The following is a 27734-nucleotide window of genomic DNA, read 5'->3' as shown; positions in this document are numbered from 1 at the left end:
GTTAATGAGGGATTCACATTTTTCCTTGGTTAGCTTTAGACCTTGATAGCAAAGTCTGATGAATGTGTAAATGTTTATGAATGTCTGTGAGGTAATTGCACCAGTTTAATTGGAACGCTTTTCTTCTGCAGCCAGGAAAAACATGGATTTTTTTCTGTCATATAAATAATGGTGCTGAGATGTGCTTTATGGGCTGTTGGAGGAAACCAGTTTTCATAGAGCAAGTTACATTTTGAAAGAAAATTGTAGAAGGAAACTAAAACTGTTTAGTGCTCATGAGAGGGACTGGAGCAACAGCACTGAAAGTGTAGCCCAAACAGGTCAAGATTTTCTACTCTACCCCACTAATGTGCCTTACCCCTGACCTGGAAAGACCATTACTGAGGTGGTTAAGTTTCTTGACTTCAAAGAGATGTTTGTATCCTGTGAAGGGAGAATTTGCTTAGGCAGCACAGGGTTCTGCTTTAGAGCTAGAGGTCTGTGGTTCAGTCCCTACTGCTGACTTTACATTTGCATTGATTTCAGTGGGAGCTGGATTGGCCACTAGTATAGAAATGGATTTCTCCAAAACTATGAGTCTCAGAGAGAGAACAATGGAGCAACAAGGAGCATGAACACCCATTCATTGCTTCCTAAACACATTTATTTTCATATTGGACACTTCCGATGCTGACAGGCGGTCAAAGGTTCTCTTAATGGTTTGTAACATTTTTCTTTATCTAAAGGCCTGATTCAGTGTTGACTGAATTCAGCGGGCATCTTTACATTGATCTCCAGGGCATTGGATCAGACTCATGAACAGCAACCACTGAAACAACCAGAAGCCTTGTCTAAACACAGAAGTTGCACCAGTTCAACTAAAATTGGTTTTAAAACTGATTTAGTTAAACAAATGTAAACCTCTGTGTGGCGCCTCAGTTTTATTGGTTTAATTTGTGCCTGTAAATTTACCAGCACAAACTAAACTGCTATAAACCAGGTTGAAACTAGAATAGTGGCCATGCTGGGGCTTGTACCAATCTCTTTAATCAGTGTAAAAATCACATCTTTAGCTAAGCCAGTGCAACCTTGTGTGTAGACCAGGCAAAGGCGTGGTTACCTTAAATTGTTTGGCAAGACGGATTGTCACAGGGCAGCTGGCATCTTTAAGTGAAGCATGCCCAGCTCTCCTGCACCAGAACAGGTGTCCCCTATTTGGCCAATAAAGGGGATGAGACAGCACCCAGGACCATAAGGGATCAGGGAGAATTGGAAGGCAGGAGAGCAGCAAGAGGGGTTTGCTGTTTGATCTCCCCAAGCTGGAGAGAGCTTGGGTCAGAGGACTGAAGGCAGAAGAGCAGGGAAGGGCGTTATCTACTAACTCCCAAGCTGGAGTGCCACGGACCAGAGAGGGCTAAACGGGAGCAGAGGAGGGGCTTTCCTGCTGACGTCTCCATGCTGCAGAGTGGGAGCCAGAGGGCTGAAGGCAAGAGATCAGCAGAGTGGGTAGCCTGCTGGCTTCCAAGTAGGGTTGCCAACTTTCTAATTGCAGAAAATCGAACACCCTTGCCCCTCCCAAGGCCCCCCTCCTGCTCACTCCATCCCGCTCCCGCTGTCGTTCGCTCTCCCCCACACTCGCTCAGTTTCACCGGGCTGGGGCAGGGGGTTTGTGGTGCAGAAGGGGGTGAGGGCTCTGGCTGGGGGTGCGAGCTCTGGGGTGGGGCCAGGGATGAGGGGTTTGGGGTCAGGAGGGGATGGGGGGTGGGGCCAAGGGGTTCGGAATGTGGGAGGTGGCTCCAGGATGGGGCGGGGATTGGGGTGTGTGAGAGGGTACAGGCTCCAAGTGTGGACTTGGGGGTGCAGGCTCTGGGGCGGGGTCAAAAATGAGGGGTTAAGGATGCGGGATGGGGCTCTGGGCTGAGGTGCACGGGGGTGAGGGCTCCGACCTGGGGGTGCAAACTCTGGAGTGGGACTGGGGATGATGGGTTTGGGGTGCAGGAGGGGGCTCCAGGTTGGGGATGAGTGCGGGAGGTGGCTCAGGGCTGGGGCAGGGGGTTGGGGTGCGGGAGAGGGTGAGGGCTCCAGGAGGGAGTTTGGATGTGGGAGGGGGTTCTGAGCTGGGGCAGGGGGTTAGGGCGGAGGAGCGGGTTCAGGGTGTGGGTTCCAGGCGGCGCTGAGCTCAGGTGGCTCCTAGGAGCCGGAGGGATGGCCAGGGTCTCCAACGCTGCCCCTGCAGCTCCCATTGGCCGTGGTTCCCCCCGGCCTTCCCTCCGCCTAGGAGCCGGGGGGACATGCCGGCCACTTCCGGGGATCCGGGCACAGTGCCTGCCTGCCCTGCTGGAAGGTCTGGGGTTGCTGTCCTGGCAGAAGGACAGGAGAGGACTGAGGAAGAGCCCAGATGTGGTGGAAGATGCTGCTTATGGTATGTGTTATGTTGATGAACTAGAAGTTGTGGGATCTTAATTACTATATGCACTGAGGGGTGATACATGGACCATGTTTTGGAACTTTTGTAAAGATACATGCACTGTGTTTTTCTGATAAACCAGCCTCAAGGAAAGGTATTATTGAGCTAAGAGAGCCTTTTGTGGAGTGCTTAGGGGCCTGAAAGGGGAAGTGGGATACTAACCCTGGCATTGTGGCTGGGTGCCCTAAGGGGGCACTCAGGGGTAAGGGGGATTCATTCACACGGATATTTTGACTTTGCTGTCAGTGCAACTTGCGCTAGAGAAAATGAACACTCGGTCCAAAGTACCAGGACCCTTCTCCATGGGAACAACTCATCTTGTGGCAGGAGAGCGAGATGCTGAAAGATAGAAATAAATAGCCACAAACTGCCCATCTCTATCCATATTCAGATCCGGTCCCTTCCATGTTTGTGTCAGAAAGTGGCACGTTGTTATCAGCGCAGTTTGTAATCTTCCAATGCAGCAGAATTATCTGTTGGGTCGTGCACTCTAATCCCTAGAAAGGCATGCATTGTCCTTCTGGAATGGAGCGTTACGGATAAAAGCCAAAGCATCTGTGATCACTCTAGAACATAGCAAGAACTTTAAAATTCCTTGCTGTACTATTTGCCTTTTTTGTTCACGTGTGTGCATATATGCGTGCGTTCGACTCAGCTGCAGGAGGGGACCGTAGACCATGGCCAGAAATGTCAAGGCAAAATGGAGGTCAACGGTAGATAACGCAGTGCTGGGGTCCAGCACTGAGGCTGCTGGAGCCACATGTTCATATGTGATAGGTGAGGTGCAGGTTGTAGCTTGCACAGCCAGCCAGGACAAATCCTCTGTTTCAATATAATCAGCCAAGAAACGATTACACAGTAGACCTGTGGGATACTGTCATTAAACAAAGGTGTCTAGTCATCAGATTTGCATGGACCTATCCAACCCTTCTCCCCAAACTTCCCCCATAAAAAGCCCAGGCATTTATACAGTGAAGTAAATCTTGCCCTCAGTTCTAAGTGCATGTTACCTGCAAGAGTGAGCTATGTTTCAAAATATTGCTGTCTTTGACACTTCACTTGTGAAATGCAAAATTTGGGGAAACAAGACAATGATCACTTCTGATGCCATCTTACAATTCCAGGGAAAGTGTCAATGTGTAATCTGTGCAAATAATTCTATGGCAACTGTCATAAATATAAAGGGAAGGGTAAACCCCTTTAAAATCCCTCCTGGCCAGAGGAAATCTCCTCTCACCTGTAAAGGGTTAAGAAGCTAAAGGTAACCTCGCTGGCACCTGACCAAAATGACTAATGAGGAGACAATATACTTTCAAAAGCTGGGAGGAGGGAGAGAAACAAAGGGTCTGTGTGTCTGTCTATATTCTGTCTTTGCCGGGGATAGACCAGGAATGGAGTCTTAGAACTTTTAGTAAGTAATCTAGCTAGGTACGTGTTAGATTATGATTTCTTTAAATGGCTGAGAAAAGAACTGTGCTGAATAGAATAACTATTTCTGTCTGTGTATCTTTCTTGTAACTTAAGGTTTTGCCTAGAGGGGTTCTCTATGTTTTGAATCTAATTACCCTGTAAGGTATCTACCATCCTGATTTTACAGGGGGGATTTCTTTATCTCTATTTACTTCTATTTTTATTAAAAGTCTTCTTGTAAGAAAACTGAATGCTTTTTCATTGTTCTCAGATCCAAGGGTTTGGGTCTGTGGTCACCTATGCAAATTGGTGAGGCTTTTTATCCAACATTTCCCAGGAAAGCGGGGGTGCAAGTGTTGGGAGGATTGTTCATTGTTCTTAAGATCCAAGGGTCTGGGTCTGTAGTCACCTAGGCAAATTGGTGAGGCTTTTTACCAAACCTTGTCCAGGAAGTGGTGTGCAAGGTTTTGGGAAGTATTTTGGGGGGGAAAGACGTGTCCAAACAACTCTTCCCCAGTAACCAGTATTAGTTTGGTGGTGGTAGCGGCCAGCCAAGGACAAAGGGTGGAATATTTTGTACCTTGGGGAAGTTTTGACCTAAGCTGGTAAAGATAAGCTTAGGAGGTTTTTCATGCAGGTCCCCACATCTGTACCCTAGAGTTCAGAGTGGGGGAGGAACCTTGACAGCAACTGACTGCAAAGGGATGAAACACTTCTAGCAGGTTAAACTATGCGGCAGTAATATCCAGTTCTTTAGGATGACTGCCATGAAGAGTAGTCATCTCTGCACAGCTTGTAAAAGAATAGGGTTAGCGGGCTGTGGCTGTGAACTCATTAGATCACACTGGATCTTTTTAGAAGAATATAGTATTGGAGAGCTCAGAAACAGAGTTCCCAAACAGATCACTGCAAGAAAAAAATCTCTGCTGTCAATAATGGGAAAATGGTGTTTGCGCTCTAAGGGAACCAAACTTTTCTGCTGTAAAATGGGACCAAGCAGTGGAATTACAGCCACCACCAATGCTGCAGTGACAAGAGTGCTCAAGGTTTTGGCTATAGTCAACCCCTGGGGTTACTGGGGTGGCTTTTTTTTTGTCTGAACAGTTGAGCTGATTTATGAGACATTCCATTAAAGTTTATTGCACCAATGGTTTTTCTTTAGTTCTTTTGAAGTGGAAAATATCATTTTTGCAGCAAATGCAAGTCAAAAGTTTTAATGGAGCATAGAAATCTCAAAGGTTATGCTTTTATAGCTTTAAAATGGAGGACAATGTATTGCATGATACTCTTAAAATATATTAAGTTAATGGCAAGTTTATGTTAATAAAATGATATAATTCTCATCCCAGATCCTTCATTTCATCCTCAGGTATACTGGATCTTTTAAAAACAATTCTGCTGGTTCTAAGAGTATCTCATTTCAGATTCACCAAGTGAGGGAACTAGACCGAGACTCCCTCATAAGGGGATTATGCAGTACCATTATAATACTCACAATAATCACAAAATGATCATGTATTATTTTCCAGAGAATGTGTGTGATTTATAACATTTATTTGTATGGCATGTAGAATATTTATTCAAGACTCTGTGTGTGCAAGAAGTTCTTAGCCAAACAAGAGATGGTGTCACTCACATGCGAGAGCTTTCATAAATGAGAATGTCAATATTTAAAAACTTATTACTCTCCAATTACCAATTGGAATATCCAATGCAGTCTTAAAAGGAGAGCTAGAAAATGGTTTCTAGTGTATTCTGATTGGTGCATGCTACTTTTCTTTTAATAATACTTTTTTATTTTGCAGGTATGAAGTCAAGTTCATGTGAATAATTTTCCCATCTGCATATTAATGTGATTTTTTTTTATGATCTGAAATTTAGATGAATAAAATATCTGCCCAGTCTATCTGTGAATGCTTAATCTCCAACCACTTGACAATGTTTTTCCAGGAATTGAGGAAAGGAAAAGCATTTTAACTATCATGGTCATTTTAACCATGATTTCAGCGAAAAGTTATTATGGGAACAGGCCACAGAATAGAAATGGTCACAAGGAAAAGCTAATAAAGAATTCTAAGCAGAATAAGCATTATTTTCCTTCCTCTGGTTAATACAGATTGTCCTATTTTCTCTTTGTCTTTGCAGCAATCTAGCTCTGGGGATTTGAGGACTCTAAGAAAAGGGTTATCCCCGTACCACTCTGAGTCACAGCTGTCATCGCTGCCGCAGTATCAGGATGCCATGCAAAATGTAAGAGCCATTTAGCTACCTGGTGTATTTATACAGACAAGAATCTTAAATTTCTGAGAGAGAGAGAGAGAGAGAGAGCGCGCGCACACTCAGGCCATGAATGCAAATGTCTGGCAGGTTGATAGGTCATCTCTTCAGAACCAAAAATCCTGAAATCAATGGTGTGAAACAGAATAAAATTGGGCCCTTTATCACAAGACTTATTCAATTTTACAGGTTGCAAATTTCCAGAGACAGAGGAAAGTCTGGAAACATTGATTTTAACCAATGAAATGTTGAGCTCAGTATTTTTCTAGTTGAGGTTTCCCAGATAACTCAGAAACCTGTCACTAAGTGCCTATCTGAAAAGAAAGCGGGGTCCAAATAAATCTGATGCTTCTTTTCTTAAACTCTTTTATGGTCCGTGTCAAAAAATCTGACATTGGATAAGACAAAAGACATGTTGCCAGGTTTCTAACAATTAGTAGTCAGGATCTGTAGTGCTCAAGTTCTTGGTGCTTTCTCTTTACCCTGTGCTTCTTCTGCACAGCAAGTAAATTTATGTAACAAGATGGGCCTGCTCTGCTTCCTCTAAAATGACAAAGGAGGTGAAAAGTCTTGAGTTAGCTAAACAATATGCTGTTATCGTCATGGCTCCTGCTTTCAATCCCACAGCACCCACTAATTTTTGGAATGCTATTTCATTTGTTAAGGGATTGCTCAAGAGTTCATCTGTTATAGTCAGATGTCTTCTCCAGAATTGACCTAATAATGAATTAGGATTGTGAGATGTAATTTGAGTTGCCCATACGTGGTAACTCCTCATATCTTTCTTTTTTAAAAACTGATAGTACAAACATGCTTAATCATTGTGTTCCTTTAATACCCTGCTGAACAAACATTTGCCTCTTAGGGATAGGACAGAAGAGGCATAACCATAAAGCAAGTCTTAGCTATACTTTTGCTACTAAAGATGGCATTTAAGCAGTTCAGTTTCTAACGGTGTGAAATCTCACTTGCAGGTTTTTGGTGTATGAGCTTTCACTGAGTCAGGTGTTTGTACCAAAGCTAAAGATAAACTCTAGGGGCGAGGTGCTGCACAGAACTCACAACCTAAGGGGATGGGGAGCTAAGATGGCTTTTGGTCCTCAGCACTGTCATAATTTAGACAGCTCTGTGGGCCTGTCTACGTTACAGCAGCCTCCTGCATCTCCCCTAGGGGATGCAGCACTTCCCAGAATCTCTGCAGCACTGCATGCTATGGCCCTACCCCAACACAACCCTCCCACCCAAAGCTCCACTCCAGGCCCGTCCTCAATGCCTGTCTTCCACAGTATCTGTACTAGGAGCAACTTTATACCACCCTGGCCCTTTTATCCAGAGTAAAGGGGCCAGAGCAGGGAGAAGGATCTCAGTCTAGAGATTTTGAAGTATGCTAAATGGCTCTTGTAATGGGACAGCATAATGGCTTATTCCTGTAAGTAAAACCTGATCTGTGAAAGTAATGCATAACATGGGTAGACTCTCTCTGCTGAGCTGACGAATTATAGCAAGCAAAGTGCCAGTGTGTTGTTGGGATTGGAGAGTGGAAAACTTTAAGGATCCTATTTAAATTGGTGGAAGCAAGAAGCTGCTTTTTGGTGTTGTCTCTTGGGGAGATTGAGAAGAGGCCCTGTAACACTGATATGCCACTACAAGAGAGGCCCATGCTTATAAATATCAACCCCCAATATACGGCTTTGAACCTTTAGCCCATACTTGAGTCAGGTTTTCAAGTTTTTCTTCAGAACCAAAAGGCTAGAAACATAATTTCTTAAAAAAAAAAAAAAAAAAAAAAAAGTGGAGATTCTCACATATCCACATGACTCTAGCAGCTGGGGTTTTAAGAAAAAACACCAGTTTTCCTGATAGTAGTAATAAAAACGCCAGAGTTGGCAACACTAGGAAATGCATCTTCTAATTGTAAGTCGGGGGCAGGAGAGAAGTGGTGGTGCTTTTCCAAGCTCTGCTCATCAAAGAAGCGCTGCCTACTTTCAGCATATTGTGCAGCTGTTCAGAATGACTGGGCATGGTCTCTGTGCGCCGTTGGGATCCTTGCAGGGGGTGGGACAAGGAGGGGAAGAGTAAGTGGTGCTCTCCCAGGGTGCCAACCACTGTGGCACCAAGATGAGACCTCACTTATTTTTGTGACTAGTTTGTGACCCTCCCTTTCCTTTCTTACCTGGGGACAAAAGAATTAACAATATTACATTGAAATTATAATCACTGGGCATCTGAGTTCACACCTCACTGAGATGAATGGGGCAGTTCACACCCCTCAGAGCTGTTGTTCTATGCCTTTGCAAACTTATCTCTATTTCAGGTACATTTGGATCACATTTTTTAAGGTTTTCTTCGCAACCATAACAGCTAGGCTTGTTTTTTATTAAAATGAAAGCTGAGATCCTGGAGAACAAGAGAGTCATTTTAGAAAAGTGCTGGTACGGCCTACAGAGCATGTACTGGCTGTTTCTGAGCCTTGAATATAAGATTCTGGATGCCATCCTTACCTTTTAAATGATAAGAGAACACTGCTTCAGAGCTCTGTAGCATGAGTACATAGCACTCAAGCATCCACGCCTCTTTCATGTTGCTTTTTACAAATGAATACCTAAGAAAAGAAGAGGTAACTTAATACCAGCCTAGACTCATATTTCTACAAATTCAGGTGTCTTCACCCCAGCAACTTCAGACCCCAATTTACTGGAGGGGCCAGTTATTGGGGTTTGCTATGTATTTTACAGCCTTCTCAGAGGTATCATCTTGCTATTCAGAGCAAATGCTACAGTAATAAAAAGGACTTACCTCCCTGTAGTGGCGTACACTCACCTCTCATGAGCACCCCTTGGCCGAGTGTGTGTGCCTGCACACTCTCTCTCTCAGATTGTCCCTGCTCAGGGATAGAGCAGTGCCCCAGGGCTCCCTCTCTGGAGACAATGTCTTCACCCTCTTGGGCTTCCTGGCTACAGCTCTCCAGCTGGGCCACTAGAGTTCAGTTACCCCTCTGGGGTGCCTCAGTGTCTAGGCCACTTTCCCACAGCACCACGCCATCTTCATCCTTACCTCAGGGCCTTGTCCTAATGGAGTCCCAGCAACCAGCTCAAGGCTCTTTCTCTCTCTCCCCGACTTCTGGCTGTCCTGTCCTGTCCTGTCCTGGGTTCTGTAGCTCCATCAGCAAGCCACACCCCATCCGCACTCCTACAGCTCCAGCAAGGAACTGAACTCCCGCTGGCCCTGCAGCTCTTCTTATACTAGGCTTCTGGGCCCTGATTGGCTGTGTCCCACACAGACACTCTAGGCAGCTTAGAGGACCCTCTCCACTGCCCTTTTTTGGGGTGGGCTGTGGCAATACCACGAGGCCTCCAGCTGGGGCTTCAGAGGGTCTGGTATAACCCATTACACCCCCCTTCTATAATTTTGATTGTGTTGAATCTGGGAAAGTATAAAATATTAGGAAATTATATCAATTTGTAGAGGTTCTTTCAGAATTAGAATAAAATTCCTAAATCACTGTAATTATTTTGAGCTTTTTTAGGAATCTGGCAATGAAATAAAATGTGTTAGTGTACCTGTGTATGTATATAAGTATACATGTATATTCTGCAGTAGTAGTAATAGGGGACTTTACCTACCCAGACATCTGTTGAAAAAGTAATATGGCAAAACACAAAATTTCCAGTAAGTTCTTGGAATGTATTGTGGACAACTTTTTGTTCCAGGAAATGGAGACTGTAACCAGGGAGACAGCTGTTTTACACTTGATTCTGACTAACAGGAAAGAATTAGTATTGAATCTGAAGGTGGAAAGCAATTCGGATGAAAGTGATCATGAAATGATAGTTGTCATAATTCTAAGGAAAGGAAGGAGTGAGCGCAGCCAAATAAGGACAATGGACTTAAAAAAAGCAGATTTTAACAAACTCAGAGAACTGGCCGGTAAATTCCCATAGGAAGAAATCGGAGGGAAAAAGGATTTTTGGAGAGCTAACAGCTTCTCAAGGAGACAATATTAAAGGTACAACTACAAACTATCCCCAATGCGAAGGAAAAATAGGAAGACTAGTAAGAGGCAAATATGACTCCATTAAGAGCTCTTTAATGACCTGAAAATTAAAAAGGAATCCTACAAAAAAGTAGAAACGTGGACAAATTGCTAAGGAGGAGTACAAAAGAATAGCACAATCATGTAGGGACAAAATCAGAAAGGCTAAGGCACAAAAAGAGTTACACCTAGCAAGGGATGTAAAAGGCATTAAGAAGAGGTTCTTTAAATACATAAAAAGCAAGAGAAAGATGAAGGAAAGTGTAGGTCCTCTACTTAGTGGGGAAGGAGAGCTAATAACTGTGGACATCAAAAAGCTGAGGTGTTCAATGGCTATTTTGTTTCCGTCTTTACTGAAAAAGGTAATGGTGACCAGATACTCAACACAAGTAATATTAACCACAAGGGGGAAGGAATGCAAGCCCAAATAGGAGGATAACAGGTTAGAGAATATTTAGATAAGTTAGATATATTCAATGCGGCAGGGTCTGATGAAATTCATCCTAAGGTAATTAAGAAACTAGCTGAAGCTAGTTGAATCTTAGAACCATTAACAATTATCTTTGAGAGCTCGTGGAGGTTAGGTGAAGTCCCAGAAGACTGGAGAAGGGCAAACATAGTACCTATCTTTAAAAAGGGGAACTAAGAGGACCCGTGGAATTATAGACCAGTCAGCCTAACTTCGATGCCTGGAAGGGTACTGTGTGATGTGGTGTACAGGCCCCATGCTGAACCAAGATAGGGAGTAGAGCAACTGGGCTATAGAGGCCCACCCTCAATAGGTGCAAGGCGTATTTCTAGTGGAGGAACATTTTCAAAAGGCATTGGTAGCTCAGGAGGAGGGGGAATGAACTGCATGTGACACTAGGAAGCAACGCTATGTTGGGAGTGGCAACTAGCTTTACTAGCACAGGACTTGGGTTCTCCCCGCTCTTTGGGAGTTGAAAACCCAGAGACTGATTAACTGAACTGGACGCTGAGAGACTGAGAAGAATCTGCTAGGCCCTTGACCATGTCCCAAACTAAGGAGCTCCAGACTGATAGGAAGTGACCCAAGGGGTAACATAATTTGGGGTAGTTAAGTAGGTGGCCCTGCTGCCATCCAGCTGTAGCAGCACACTGTGGTACCCGCTGCACCTGATGGCCCACCCTGACATATGCCAGGGAAGCCACCTTCCCCTAGGATGGCACAAATCCCCGTACCTTGGCCACGCACCGCTCCTTTTTAGTGATGAACTCTGTGGGAGCAATCTAAGCTTTAGGTTGGTTTGCTCTAGTTAGAATTTCTGATGTTGCAAGAAACTCTTTCCAATGGACTCTGAAGATCTTTTGCAGGCATTTATTTGGGAATGAGTTGATCTTCTTATCAATTTCTGTTGTAGATTTCCATGATTCTTGGCCATAAAGGAGGACAGACATGATGCCTATGTTAAACATTCATATTTTTGCCAGTGCCAGTCATGCTACTTTTCCAAATCTTTTCAAGATTATAACCGTTTTTTGCTGCTTTTGATATTCATTGCTTGACATCTAGCGACTTATCACCATCATTGTACCTCTCACTCCTTAGATTGGTAAAATGAATGACTTGAAGTGTTTTTGTCCACTCTAATGGTTATTTCTGGGACATTGATAGCCATATATTTTGTCTTTCCTTTGTTGATGGACAAACCACCTTGTTTTGCTGTGTCTGCCAAAAGCAATGTCTTTTCTTCCATTAAGTGATGTGTTGAACTAAGCAGGACATGTCATCAGCAAAAATGAGGTCATTCAATTGTGTTTTATCATTGGCATTAACCTATAGATCCTTGATTATTCTAATTATTTAGTTGGTATTCCACAGTATGCCCTAATTCTCTAAAGACCATCTCTGGGTACAGTGTCAAAAGCCTTCTGGAAATCTACAAAATTTATCACAAGTGGTGCTTGCCACCTCACACTTTGTTCTATAATGCCAGTATGGTCTGCACATGATCTCAGTGGTCTAAAACCTGCTTGTTCCTGTCTAAGTCGTAGATCTATTTGTTTCTTGATATGTTCCAGGATGATGATGTACATGATTTTCACAGGCACTGAGAGTCATGTGCTTTTGCTACAGTTATTGCAGTTTGTAAGGTCACCCTTCTTTAGCAATTTTCCTATAAGGACTTTCTTCCACTGGGTTGGGTTCTTTTAGTCGTTCCATATTCTATCCAGACTTTCCTTGTGGTTTTGGAGGGCTGTTTCATCACTTGCTTTAACCATTTCTCCAGCTATGTTATCCTCTCCAGCTGCTTTCCCATTTTTCAGTTTACTGATGGCTTTTTTAACTTCTTCCATTGCAATATCTCCTTAATCAATATGAAGCTCTAGTGCTAGGTGTTCATCGCGTATTTCTAGTAGGTCACTTGGGCTTGGTCTATTTAAAAAATGTACCACAAATCTTTCCCTTTTTCCTCTTCTGGTCTTTCCATTAGCACCTGTAGTAGTGCTAAAGTTCCTGTTAGCTGTTTGATTGTCTTACATAAGGATTAAAATCACCTCTTTGGCTAGCATCTTAAGCCTCTTGACATTTTCTATCAGTATATGCCCTTTTATCTCTTGTAGCACTCCTCCTTTTTACCTCTCTATGTAGAACTCTGTATTCTTCTTGCCAATTGCTTGTCTCTTCACATGTCTTAGCATTCATGAGTTTTTGCTTTCTACTTCTTTTTTCCACTGCTGCCCAAGTAGCATTGCTAATCCATTCTTCCCTTTTAGATTTTGTTGTTATTTAAACTATCTTTGCATTTTCTAGATAGCACCCTTTGACGATTTCCCACAGAGTATCAATGTCTTGGTTCTCTTTGGTTAATTCAGTTAGAACACTAATCCTGTTCTTCCGTTCAAGCTGAAAAGCACTTTTTGTCTTTAGGTGTTTTAATTGTGTGCTTTTTATGCACGGTCTTCTTTTAATCTTCGATATCCTCTTTAACTTGATCTTCAAGTTAGCAATACAACAGTTATGGTCACTGCCCACATTTGCTCCCCTGTGCACGTACATCTGCCAAAGAGCTGTGCAAGGTTCTTGAAATGCAGAAGTGGTCTGTCTGATTCTTGGTAGCATTGTCTGGGGAGTTCCATGTTACTTCATGGATTTCTTTATGAGGAAATATTGTTCCACCTAACACTAGGTTGTTCACACTGCAAATTTCTATTGATCATTCACTATTTTGATTGATGTCAAAACCCCTGTCACACTTGCCCATAACTTTCATAGATTCATAGATATTAAGGTCAGAAGGGACCATTATGATCATCTAGTCTGACCTCCTGCATAATGGAGGCTACCGAATCTCACTCACCCACTCCTGCAATAAACCTCTCACCTATGTCTGAGCTATTGAAGTCCTCAAATCATGGTTTAAAGACTTCAAGGTGCAGAGAATCCTCCAGCAAGTGACCCGTGCCCCATGCTGCAGAGGAAGGTGAAAAACTCCCAGGGCCTCTTCCAATCTGCCCTGGAGGAAAATTCCTTCCCGACCCCAAATATGGCGATCAGCTGAACCCTGAGCATGTGGACAAGATTCACCAGCCAGATACCCAGGAAAGAATTCTCTGTAGTAACTCAGATCCCACCCCATTTAACATTCCAACACAGGCCATTGGGCCTATTTACCAGAATAGTTAAAGATCAATTAATTGCCAAAATCATGTTATTCCATCCTACCTTTTCCTCCATAAACTTATCGAGTTTAATCTTGAAGCCAGATAGGTCTTTTGTCCCCACTGCTTCCCTTGGAAGACTGTTCCAGAACTTCACTCCTCTGATGGTTAGAAACCTTCATCTAATTTCAAGTCTAAACTTCCTGATGGCCAGTTTATATCCATTTGTTTTTGTGTCCACATTGGTACTAAGCTTAAATAATTCCTCTCCCTCTCCAGTATTTATCCTCTGATATATTTATAGAGAGCGATCATATCTCCCCTCAGCCTTCTTTTGGTTAGGCTAAACAAGCCAAGCTCCTTGAGTCTCCTTTCATAAGTCAGGTTTTCCATTCCTTGGATCATCCTAGTAGCCGTTCTCTGTACCTGTTCCAGTTTGAATTTATCCTTCTTAAACATGGGAGACCAGAACTGCACACAGTATTCCAGATGAGGTCTCACCAGTGCCTTGTATAACGGTACTAAAACCTCCTTATCTCTACTGGAAATACCTCACCTGATGCATCCCAGGACCACATTAGCTTTTTTCACGGCCACATCACATTGGTGGCTCATAGTCCTCCTGTGGTCAACCAATACTCCAAGGTCCTTCTCCTCCTCTGTTACTTCTAATTGATGCGTCCCTAGCTTATAACTAAAATTCTTGTTATTAATCCCTAAATGCATGACCTTACACTTCTCACTATTAAATTTCATCCTATTACTATTACTCCAGTTTACCAGGTCATCCAGATCCTCCTGTATGATATCCTGGTCCTTCTCTAAATTGGCAATACCTCCCAGCTTTGTATCATCTGCAAACTTTATTTGCACCCTCCCACTTTTTGTGCCGAGGTCAGTAATAAAAAGATTAAATAAGATTGGTCCCAAAACCGATCCCTGAGGAACTCCACTGGTAACATCCCTCCAGCCTGATAGTTCACCTTTCAGTATGACCCCGCTGTAATCTCCCTTTTAACCAATTCCTTATCCACCTTTCAATTTTCATATTGATCCCCATCTTTTCCAGTTTAACTAATAATTCCCCATGTGGCACAGTATCAAACACCTTACTGAAATCTAGGTAAATTAGATCCACTGCATTTCCTTTGTCTAAAAAATCTATTACTTTCTCAAAGAAGGAGATCAGGTTGGTTTGGCACGATCTACCTTTTGTAAAACCATGTTGTATTTTGTCCCATTTACCATTGACCTCAATGTCCTTAACTACTTTCTCCTTCAAATTTTTTTTACAAGACCTTGCATACTACAGATGTCAAACTAACAGGCCTGTAGTTACCCGGATCAATTTTTTTCCTTTCTTAAAAATAGGAACTGTGTTAGAAATTCTCCAGTCATATGGTACAACCCCTGAGTTTACAGATTCATTAAAAATTCTTGCTAATGGGCTCGCAATTTCATGTGCCAATTCCTTTAATATTCTTGAATGAAGATTATCTGGGTCCCCCGATTTAGTCCCCATTAAGCAGTTCGAGTTTCGCTTCTACCTCAGATATGGTAATATCTACCTCCATATCCTCATTCCCATTTGTCATGCTACATTATGTCTAAGATCCTCATTAGCCTCATTAAAGACTGAGGCAAAGTATTTGTTTAGATATTGGGCCATGCCTAGATTATCCTTAACCTCCACTCCATCCTCAGTGTTTAGTGGTCCCACTTCTTCTTTCTTTGTCTTCTTCTTATTTATATGGCTACAGAACCTTTTACTATTAGTTTTAATTCCCTTTGCAAGGTCCAACTCTAGTTGACTTTTAGCCTGTCTCACTTTATCCCTACATGTTCTGACCTCAATAAGGTAGCTTTCCTTGCTGATCCCTCCCATCTTCCACTCCCTGTATGCTTTCTGCTTTTTCTTAATCACCTCTCTGAGGTGCTTGCTCATCCAGCTTAGTCTACAACTCCTGCCTTTGAATTTTTTCCCCTTTCTTGGGATGCAAGCTTCTGATAGCTTCTGCAGCTTTGACTTGAAGTAATCCCAGGCCTCCTCCACCTTTTAGATCCATAAATTCTTCAGTCCAATCCACTTCCCTAACTAATTTCCTTAATTTTTGAAAGTCAGCCCTTTTGAAACCAAAAACCCTAGTCGTAGTTTTATTTTTGTTTATCCTTCCGTTCAGTTTGAACTGAATTAGTTCTTGATCACTTGAACCAAGGTTGTCCCCTACAACCATTTCTTCTATGAGGTGCTCACTATTCACCAAAACCAAATCTAAAATGGCATCCCCTCTTGTCGGTTCAGCAACTACTTGATGAAGGAATCCATCAGCTATCGCATCTAGGAAAATCTGAGCCCTATTATTATTACTAGCACTTGTCCTCCAGTCTATATCTGGGAAGTTAAAGTCTCCCATGATCATGCAGTTTCCATTAGTATTTACTTCATTAAAAACATTAAAGAGGGCTCTATCCATACCCGAATTAGATCCCGGCGGTCTATAGCACACCCCAAGCACTATCACGGGGAGGCTCTAGTAGTTTTCTTCCCCGATGTGATTTTTGCCCAGACGGACTCTGTCTTAACTTTATCTAACCCATCACTGTTATTTCCAACCTTTGCATTTAAAACCACCTCTAGTCACTATGATATTATGTTTTGGGACCTTGGCTAACACATCCTGTAACAAATCATAAAAAGCATTTTTTTCCTTCATCTGGCTTTTTTGTTGGTTGGTGCATAGCACTGTATGACTGTTAGTTTGAAGAATCTTGTCTGAAACCAAGCTTTAATGATTCTTTCATCGCCTGATTCCCACTCAGCCAGTGCCTGCCCTGCCCTCATTTGAGATTAGGATTGCCAGCTTCAGTCTACCATCCACAATCCTGGAATGGCAATGATCTTATTTGTTTCTCTACATAGTGTAATTTGTTTGAACCTCTCAATTTATACTCCCTGATTCCAATTAATTACTTGGGCAGTTTTAATAGCTTTGTACATTGTTCCCACATTCCAAAATCTGATTTTCATTATTGATCTGGTCTTGAGCAAGAGACTTCTCAGGACATGGGCTTTCTTTACAGTTTTGACCAACGTCTGTCATATTCTTTGCATGAAGTCGATCACTTGTTTAAGCCTGCTGCACACAGATATGGCTCCTTTCTGTAGTAAGTTTGTTTTTGTCTGATGAAGTTACCAGCTCCATGCAAACCTTAGGTCCACGGCTCCTTATTCATTATTCGGAGCGGTTCACATGTTTACATTTCCCCCATCCTCCACCTGAGGAACGCGCTTGGTAGCTTTGGATGCTCCAAAGACCAAATGAGACATTGCATATTTATTAATGTATAATTTTATTCAGTGCATGATTATTTTGTAACAAATCACATTTGCACTGATTGAACTGAAGAGGAGCCTGGGAGGAATTTCCTTGCCTCTGGGGTTCATCTCCCTTGATTTTGCTACCATGTACTAGCCAGAGATGTCACATTCCTTATAAAGATATTTCTGAAAAGTGCATTTTCTTTTGCCATATGGCGGGCACATTATTATTACAAAAAGGGTGTGTGTGTGTACACGCACTTAAATACCACAGTGATGGGTGCTATAGACAATCCTGGGTATTTCCATTAGTCACTTAATTGGTTATGTGTAGTAATATAAATTCATTAATATCTATGAGCAGTCTCTGATCCAGTGTCCTTAAACCTTTCTTACAGTTGTAAAAACAGTTGATAAATGGCCTTGGATTCTCATATGTATTGTAGCATCGGAGGTATTTGAAGGAAAGAGATCAGGTCACATTGTCTTAAGCATCCTACAGATCTTCAGTGCAACGTCCCAAAACGGTGCCTTATGGTTCCTAGAGCTGGTGTGCAGTGGCACAATCCCCAAAAGAATGATTCGTTCCCCTTTCTGTTCCTCCTTTCTGTCCCAAACAACACCAACCTGCTGCCCAGCTAGCATGGGAAGAGGGTAAATCTGTGTGTGTGTGTGCGTGTGCATATAAGTACACAAATTAGATGTGTTATTCAATTCTTAATGATGCAGGGGAATTTCTGCAAGGTCAGCTATTAAATAACATCCTATTTTAAGGGGATCATACCACTAAAGATCCTCCCATACATGCATTCAATAACCGGCTGACTTAATGGGAGCCTTCTGAGTGGATCTGAGGACAGGGAAGTATCCCATTGGGTCCACTGATTGCCTCCGCTCTATGGCAGCACTTGCCTAATGAACCCCCAGTACCTTTTTATACATGAGGAACAATGAACGAAGAGCATGACAGAAGGAAGTGCATTCCAGCTGATGACGTTGATAACACCATGATGCTATTGAATGGAGAGAAAACCAAGGCAGCCTTTTCACTGCCACGACAATAGCAGATGAAGGAGAGAAAATTAAGTAAAAGGATTGTCAGGAGAGTGACAGAATTTGCAGTGCAGGGAATGCTATTTTAAACTTCAGAGTGTGTTACAAGCAACTGAGGATAAGCTAATATATTTTAAAGGTAGTAGGCCTTTATCAACAGTTATTTTGAAGTCTATGAACAGCAGGTGCTGTGTCTCCCCTCAGTGTCCCAAAAGAGCTGTCCCAAGACAGAATTTGCTCAATTTTACCAACAACTTGGAAATCACATTTCCATCTGACATCTTTTATATCTACTGTTGTCATAATTAACCTTTCAGAACTGAAAGAGATGAGAGAAATCCATCTGTTGTGGCTCTGAGCTTTTTGACAGCACTTTGCAGATAGTTCACTTCCTGCCTTGTGTATTAGTATGATGATAGTGCTTATTTTCAGCTCCGGGGGGAACTCTTGCATTCAGTCTTCCCCAGGTCTCTCAAGAGGCTGTTTACCAGTAGCTGCAAAACCAAAACGGAAATATACAGTGGTACGTGCAGAGAGGAAAGGGGAGAGTTGAGGAGAGATGGCCCTGAGACTATCTACTGCAGTATTTGCCATCCCCAAGCATTCCAAAATCAGCCCCCACCCCCCCAAATCATGAGATTGATTGAAAACGTAAAAATAACATTTTTATTTGCCTTCTGGTTTTTTGAGTATTTAGTGTTTCACGTTTTCCACCTTTTCTCTGCTTTATTTATTTTAAATGAAAGCTTGTAATCACCTGACTCCAGGAGCTGGGGCTTTAAGAAAAATAACAAGTATGCGTGTGTGACAAAAATTCATGAGAGTTGACAACACCTTTGGAGGTATGGGTGCCAGGCACAGCCAAAACACCTTTCTAAACATCAAAAGGAGAGCAGAAAAATCCTGAATCTTTTTTAAAGGAACTTCTTTTTATTTTAAATCTGGAAGTATTGTTTTAAGATTGCTTGATTTGTTTATTTTTAATTAAAAAATTAGTCTTTTTCAAAGTAGTCAAGTTGACAGTCTCCACTTCAGCCAGTCACTTAACAGTATGTTAACACGCTGTCCATGGAAAAATGGTATAATGTTCCTGCCGATAGTATTCAGAATTTTTTTCGCAACCTATATCGCTTAGTTGTTGTTTGACTGAAACAGCTCTGAATTTAGAATGCTAATACCAGTTTGTAAGATTTTTTGAAAGACCACGATGCCTCTTTGGTGCTGTGAGAGTCTATGGCAGTGTCATGTTTTTTAGACAGTGTAGATTGAACTCAGGTCTGTTATACCAGTCTAAATCCAGACCACAGTGGAGTTACTTGGGTTTACATTGTTGTAACCAAGAGGAGAATGCATTGTGGCTTTCCATGAGAGTGGACCTCTGTGATACATTAATGCTGTTCAGGTAGGAAAATTCCAAACATTCCTGTTGCATAGGAGAGCTAGTTGCAAAAGGATGTCCATGCTTTCCCTCACCCTCCTCCTATGTGCGGTCCTATAAGAGCTCCCTTCTCCTTGGCACACCAATTCAGACGTGTGACAGGGAGCAGTGTGGGACATAGCTGCAAGGAGAGGGGTCTCCTTCCATTGGATAGACTGGATATTTAGGACTGTATGGCAATGAAGCAGTTAAATTGTTTTTTATTACTCAAACGGGATATATACACCCTTTTTGTTGCTTAAGTAGATTTCACTAAACTCTGCCCTGAAGATATGGTTTGTCTGACTAGTCGGTGTCTGAGCTGTGCAGATGGGTCTGTCCAGGAGGCAGGCAGAGCCCAATGGTTAATTCATGGATTTCAATATTTACGTGGCCAGCTGCTCAGTATGATTAATGGGAGGCAAATTAAATAAAGCCGAAGGAGATTAGCATCTGCAATAAAGTCCCTCTGAATCTGAGATGGAAGATGGGTCTTGTTTTCACTTGCTAATACCAAGGACCAGTGGCTCACTTCCTTCAGTAACAGCAGTGAAGAGATTAGCAGCATACAGTAATAGTCTTCTATTCAAGACATAAACTTTCTTTCCATACTTTCCATTCTGTACTTCCCTCTGTGGGATACGCGTTCTCGTGTTTGTATCCTGCGGCAGGCATGCAGCTTTGCACAGCTGGAAAGGAGCATAACGTGCCTTAGGTTAGTATGAAAGTGTGGCCATCTAAATGTGCAGGAGATGCAGGTTTTGTAGTTGTTTTTTTTTTTTTAAATTCTGCTATCTGTCTGAATGGTGGGTACATGTTAATGAAGTGCCACCATTACTTAGGGTGGCCAGCTCTGATTAAAGCTATTCTGGGAGATTTTTTCCCCAGAACATGACGTAATGTCATTTTTCTTAAAATATCCTATTAAAATCTCCCGGATTGCTTTCAATAGTCATCGGGAGATAGATACCGATTCTGGGAGACTCCAGGGCAATCCTGGAGGGTGGCAACAGTACGGTTACTAAAAAGAAAAGGAGGATTTGTGGCACCTTAGAGACTAACACATTTATTTGAGCATAAGTTTAGACGAACCGGGAAGATAACTCTTCAGAGAAATTCCAAATAAACGGGCATATTCCAAGATGCTTTACTCAGAGAAAGGAGAGGAGATAATGGGACTGGGGGCCGATGCATCGAACAGCAGGATGGCAAAAAAAATGGGCTAAAGTTGGTTTAAAAAAAAAAAAAAAAAAAGCCCCTGTAATTGGTTGTTGACCCATCTCCCCTCCTAAGAGATGCTTAATCTGGGTGTCTTCAGATGATGCTATCACGAGACAAATTGGTCCTCTTTATGTGCACTCCATAGCAGAGGCAGGAGTGTGCTACGGGCATGACTATCTACAGTAAGGGAGAAAGGGGCTTGGAAGGGAGGGGGAAATGTCAGCTCAGAGTCATGTCATGCTCGGAATACACACTGCGCAGGCTCTTCGTTTCAAGCTCAACCCTTCTGTGCTCGCATAGCAAAGAAAGGCATGTGCGCGTCCCAGCTCCGAATGGGGTTCCACAGATTCATCAAGTAGATGCTAACGATGATATTTATATTGAAGGACCTAGAGAATTTTTGAGATCAACTATAGCAACCTTAAAAAGAACAGGAGGACTTGTGGCACCTTTAGAGACTAAAAAATTTATTTGAGCATAAGCTTTTGTGATGCATCCGATGAAGTGAGCTGTAGCTCACGAAGTCCTCCTGTTCTTTTTGCAGATACAGACTAACATGGCTGCTACTCTGAAATATAGCAACCTTGTTTCTGATCCTCAAGGAGTCTCAGTTTCTAGGCCTTTTGTATATCAATGTAAGGACTAAATCTTGTGAGCAGCCTAATAATACAGAAATAAATGGACATAGGCTCAAATAGATGTCCCCCATCTCTCCTCATTTTGGATCCTGCCTGAGCCCCATTGAGCAGGGCTTTCAGTTCAGCAAGGTGGCTTTTCTGCATCTAGCACAGCTCCTGGTCTGGTGTGCTCCCAAAATGGGTCCCTTCCCCCCCCCCAGCAAGGTAGGTAAGACTGAAAGGAGAGGAACATTTTCAGCGAGATCTCTTGGAGCTGCCACTTGGTGGGGGGTGATGATGTGTTAAAGTTGAACTGTGAAATTTCACTTTCCATTTCTGAATGAATCAATTGAAGCTAAGAAAGTGGTGGTGGTGGTTTTTGGGGTTATTTTCCCTTTGTCGTGCCTTGTGTTTATGGCATGCATTTGCAGAGTTTCATTAATTGCTGCGTAATGTGGTAAATGCAGATTTAATTTAGTTGCTAGCGCTGAGACAACACAATCTCCTGGGGTGTTTGTGTTTCTGGGGCCAACTTTTTAGTGGGCTTCCCTGATTGCTTCAGCAGTACTTGCAGGCACATCCATTTGCACTTGCAAAATGAGTGATTGCACATGTATGCAAATCAGGTCTCACTGAGTGAGTCTTCAATTATATATGGCAGGTTTCAGAGTAGCAGCCGTGTTAGTCTGTATTCGCAAAAAGAAAAGGAGTACTTGTGGCACCTTAGATGCAACCGATGAAGTGAGCTGTAGCTCACAAAAGCTTATGCTCAAATAAATTGGTTAGTCTCTAAGGTGCCACAAGTACTCCTTTTCTTTTTTCAATTATATATGTAACTTTTACACCAGGCATGTGGTCATGATCACCATCACATACACTCACATTTCATAAGCAGCTGTATCAACTGACTTTACATTGCACTTGTGAATATAGCTAAGGTCCGCATATACCAGTGATTGTTTCCATAATAGCTAATGTGCCTCAGAGAAAGGGGAAAGAGGAAGAGGACAAGTGGTATAATGTGTGATGGTGCAGTGTTGGAAAAATATTTCCTGCAGGTTTTGATTCCTATCAAGTCTCTAGGATTTTTTAACCATACATAGGGCATGCAACAAAAAGGCAGCCAGCTGATTATTAATCCCTCTCCTCATGCAAAATAGAAGAACCATGCACAACAGAGAAGACTGATTTGCATCAAGGCACTAGACTTGGACTCCAGTGTTCGGGGTTCAGTTTCTGACTCTGCCACAGAATTCCTGTGTGAACTTGGGCGAGTCACTGCATCTCTGTGTGCCTCAGTTCCTAATCTGTAAATATTATTTCTTTACCTTCTAGGATAAATTCACAAATGTACATGAAACTCCCGGATGCCATAAAAACACCTAGAAATAAATCCAAACAGAGCAAATTAAACCAAGCCACAACCAAAACCAATGACAAACACAAATCTATCCACTTGAGTTTTATGTGGGTTGTATGGGGATACCTGCCTATTTCACTTGTAGTTTTCTTTGATCAGTCACATGGCAATCAACACTTCACAGCATCCCATGTGATCACAATTATCCTTGTTTTACTGCTGTTTGAGCTATTATTTGACCATTTTGGGCTTTTTTAAATCTGGGTTTAAGTGCAAAATTCTTCTTGTTTTTTAAATCAATGATCTGTAGTAATAGAAAGCAATAAAAAGATGTGAAATTCAGAAGCTTTGAGATGTGGCCACAAGCTCCATTTCATTATTAACCATCTAAAAAGTTCTCAGCTCCTGGGATCTCTGTGGACCATGACTGTCCAGTCAAGCAAAACCCTTTTTAAAGCTTTCATTCTGATTCTGAAAGTTAGCTGATCTGTTCAGGACCCAGTAGCACAAATCCTGGCAGTTCAGGACTAGACGTCTTGGAACTGAGGTAGACCTGAGTGGGGGGAGGGGAGAAGGGGCTGTTAAATGGATATAGCATTCACACTCAGAGTAATGAGCTAAGAAGAACGAGATCTCCTGTCTTTTTCAAATCCAGTGAGAAATGTTGGAAAAGTTGCTCATCACAATTCTTCTGTTCCTTTTGACTGCCAGGAAGTATATAAAAAAATCTAGACTGCAAGTGATGTTTACACTTGGATTCTGGGAAGGAATGGTAGACGCGACCCTACGGCTATTATATAATGTGTTCACAAAAGCAACAACCTGAAGCCACTGATGCAACAGAAATGTGCAATTGTTGTTCTGCTAAATTGGCACATGGACTTGCCTACTATACCATAGAACTTAATGCCAGATTCTGCTCTCATTTATATTGATGTAAATCAGGAGTAATGCTATTAAAGCCCACCTGCGCCAAAGAGAATGAGAAGCTTAGCATCTAGTAATGACTTAGTCTCTTACACTCGTTCTGTGCTCAGTAGAGAGGTGAAGCAGAAAGGGTGTATTTTTCATCAATTTAAATACAAAAATAGTCACATCCTATTTGTTTTATGAACTATTCTTTATTCACCTCTGAAAACAGCCCACAGGTCCCATGACTGAGGGTAGGGAATGTCTCCAGCTTTGGTTACAGACTGATACGAAAATCTAGCAAATGGCTAAGTCAGCAAGACCTCTGACTAATGCAGAGTGTGCATATCCAAGAGAACCAACAAGGAAGAAGAAATTCAGACTGATACGAGCCTCACAACTCAGAATGTAGCGTTCTTCGTCTGTGTAGACCGTGTCTGCTTGTTAAGATGATAAATAGATTAACCTGTTTGTGGCTGGGTGGCAATGGGCTGCTTCAGTAGTGTAACCCTGGCTATAAAAGGGTAAGGAGGAAATAAAGGAAAGGGGCGTAAGAGAGAAACAAGAGCAGTATGAGCTTAGACTACTGCAGAGATGGGAGCTGCAGAAATAGCAGGGCTTAGGCTATAACAGCCCTTCAAACATCTGACCTTTTGCCCTCCATCCAGTCTCATATCTCCGACTCTCTCCCTCTCCCCAATATCTCATCTTGCTGCTGGATGACATGCAGCTGCTCATCTTTCCTTCTTGGCCCCTCCTTCCCTGCTCTCCTGCTGTTGGCAATTCCACAATTCTTCCTGCAGAGCGGAGCTGCAATCTTGGGGTTATCTCTGCCTCCTTCCACTTCTTTCTCCCCCCAACCCCAGATTGTTGCTGTCAGTAAATCTTGCCAGTTTTCCCTCTACAACATCCTCCAGATCTGGCCATTCCTTCTGCCAAGACCCTGGTCACCTCTGACCTGATTACTACAGGGTCTTCTTGGGCTTCCTTGGCACTCGCTCCAGCCCAGAAAGCCACTGTGGTTCTATCTAAGTACTTTTATGGCCCCCAGTACCATAGTATCTGAGCACCTCATTATCTTTAAATGTGTTTTATTCTCACAGCACCCCTGTAAGGTAGGCCAGTGCTATTATCCCCATTTAACAGGTGGGGAACTAGGGCACAGAGAGATTAAGTGACTTGCCCAAGATCACACCAGAAATTTGTGGCAGGGTGGGGAATTGAACCCTGATGTCCCGAGTCCCAAGTTAGATTCCTAACCACATGATTCTTCCTCCCAAAACTCTTCACTCTGACTAAATCTAGCTGTTCTTCACAGCCCTGCACTGGAAATTCATGCTCCCCATGAATTTCATGCTCCTCCTCACCTTCAGGAACTTACACAACTAGCTCTCCATCCCCCTCTCCATTCTTGTCTCCTCCCACTTTTCTCCTTGATGACCTCACTCTGCCAAGCTGATGCCCCTTTCGTGTTTTCCCTCCACTCCCACCTTTGTGCCTTCTTTGGTGCTGCCTCCGGTGCCCGAAACTCCCTTTTCAACGTTATGTTCACAGCATACAAACAGAGAAGTTAGATACAAACATATAAATCGCTTATTCTGGAGTGTTACAACATAACACTACTTTATTTCATCAAATCCAGAACCCTAACCACAAGAACCAAAGAGAGAGAGAGGCAAAGCAGGCTGCTTCCGAAGGCAGCAACGCACAAGTCACCCCACCTTGCTCTAGTCTGGCTCTTTGCAGACTGATGCAGATCACATGCTTCTCTAGCTTAAAAGTAGGACCAGGGGAAAGTGTAAGGAAACCCCTTACACTTGATAACTTGTAATATTTAATGCAGTTTTCAATACACCACATCCATCCCAGCTCTCCATATTTACATCTTCTCCTCCTCAAAACCCATCCTGAAGACTCGCTTTGTGAAACTCTTTGCTGCTCATTCACACTGCTTTTAGTGTCCTGCTTTCCTCTTTCCTACATTTGTACCTTCTTCACTTAGTTTATGAGCTCTTTGGGTTGAGGATTTCGTCTGTAAAGGGGTTTCCCCACTGACACTGCCATACAAATAATAATAATAATTAACACCAAGCCTAACCTGAGCATCAGTGATCATATTTGTCTTGGAAAGGAAGCCACCCCAGAGTGAGGCTATGTTTAGGCAGAAGCGGGCCCCTTTCCTTTGTTACATCTCCATCATTTAACATTGTATTTTTAAGGACAAATTATCTGCTGGTGTAAATGGGTACAGCTCCACTGCCATTGACACCAACAGAGAATCCGGCTTAATGTGTGTGTGTATTTTTGAAATGATCCAAAATATACAATTTGTCTTTAAATCAAATGCAACTGAGGGTATTGTAGAAAAAATAATAGTGGGTTTTTTTTCATGTGAGTGCGATAAGCCATTGGGCATGATCAGATGTTTTGGAAACCATTTCTCACTGTTCTTTAAAAAAAGAAAAGGAGTACTTGTGGCACCTTAGAGACTAATAAATTTTAGTCTCTAAGATGCCACAAGTACTCCTTTTCTTTTTGCGGATACAGACTAACACGGCTGCTACTCTGAAACCTGTCACTGTTCTTTATGGCTCATGTTTCCCTCGTGCTCGTCTCCCATATTAGTTTTAAGAGCGTTTACAGTCATAGCTCAAGGTAGTATTACCATCAATGCCTGACGCAGGAAGAGAGAAAGATGCTATTGTGGAAAGGTGTGACCATTTTGCTGCCTCTTGTGGGAGACCTTTAGTCTACTGGAGTGTAGTCAGAAAGCCTTGTTTATATTTCCAGGGTGATAATGAAGATTCTTCTTGTAATGATCAGCCGGGTTGTATGTTAATATCTTGCAGGGTGTTTACTGTGTTCTAGCCAGGGGGAGCTTTGTGGGGATTTGTGGCCACAGAGCCCCAATTCTTCTGCTTTTACTTGTCATGCGATTAAGATCTAGATTCTATTAAAAAGAAAATAGGGGTGCTTTTGAAGTCAGAGGTTGGGAGAATGATACATATATTGATGCATTTGACATTTATTGAAGACTGATTCTGCAGGCTTCCAAGAGCAATTAGCAGATCTCCATCCAAGATTCCTACTGAATACTCTTTGTTGGCAGCTCTGGTTTAAGTGGATCGGTCACTTACGTTTTCCCCCCTTTATCATTTATTGTTAAAAGAGTTGGCTTGACAGCCTTGAAGATGAAAGTTCTCTGTTTAGCTATACAACATGCACAACCCAGTGGGAGAAATGAATTTTTCCCTTATCCCCACACTGAGCTCCAACCCTGCGCTGGAGGGATCCGTTGCAGAATGCAATGGTAGCCTCATCTCCATGCTCTTGTAACTTATTAATTCTCCCTTGAGATTTCCCACAAAGGTGCTAATTCTAATGCTGGTTTCTCCGATGAGTTCACCTGTTCAAAAGAAAGTGATGTGTGGGCCACCAAGTCATTTCACAAAGGCTTCAGAACAACCATCAGGGGAAGACGGTTTTAGGTCAATACCTTGGTTAAATTCAGATCACTGGTCTAGACATGAAAGAATCCCTGGCCATCCTGTCTTATTATCCAGAGCCCAACAAACTGGGCCAATCCAGTTCCTTTATCAGCTGTATATGAACATTTTAAAAAAATAAAAACGAAACACTTGAAAAAGTAAAACATGGCAATCTGGGGCTCACAGCTGAAATGCATGAGAAATGAAAACAACCCACTGGCCTCTGCTTGGTATAAAAGATTATGGGACGAGACACTGTTTTTTTAATCTTAGAAAAGATGGTAATGAAGACCCACATGCATTGTATGGGCAAAGCATTCTTGTGATGGGGCTACACATCACTCTGTCATCCTAATTTATTTTCACCGTCCAACAGGATAATCGTTCTTTGTGTTTCCTATGGGATGCGAAGACTCAATATGAGTTTGTCAATGGATTCATTGTTGGTTTCTCCGAGTATTACAGTGCAAATGCACAAATAGGAAGGACAGGAGGAGTGCATCTCGCTGAATAAGGATATTGTATCTTGTGTTATTCAAGAGAGAGACCTTGAAAAGGAA

General features: G+C 42.5%; 1 protein-coding gene across 4 annotated transcripts in view; it reads left to right on the top strand.

The window, feature by feature from the left end:
* The window catches only part of CCDC85C (coiled-coil domain containing 85C), a 159952-nt gene that overhangs the window by 120301 nt on the left and 11917 nt on the right, over nucleotides 1–27734 (top strand). For 3 of the 4 annotated variants that reach the window (XR_006291936.1, XM_027827305.3, XM_007064955.4), the window contains one exon: nucleotides 6002–6106. Coding sequence is in view for 3 of the 4 variants with exons in the window: in XM_027827305.3 (XP_027683106.1) it covers nucleotides 6002–6106 (105 nt within the window). In the remaining variant the exon portion in view is untranslated. Of the gene's footprint in view, nucleotides 1–6001; nucleotides 6107–11548; nucleotides 11760–27734 lie in introns of those variants that run through there. The other variant, XM_043550119.1, reaches the window with a different exon arrangement.

The sequence above is a fragment of the Chelonia mydas genome, chromosome 6 (genome assembly GCF_015237465.2).
Source record: "Chelonia mydas isolate rCheMyd1 chromosome 6, rCheMyd1.pri.v2, whole genome shotgun sequence".
NCBI classification, from domain to species: domain Eukaryota; kingdom Metazoa; phylum Chordata; order Testudines; family Cheloniidae; genus Chelonia; species Chelonia mydas.
Note: the sequence above shows the minus strand (reverse complement) of the source record. Positions and strands in the feature narration are given on the sequence as shown.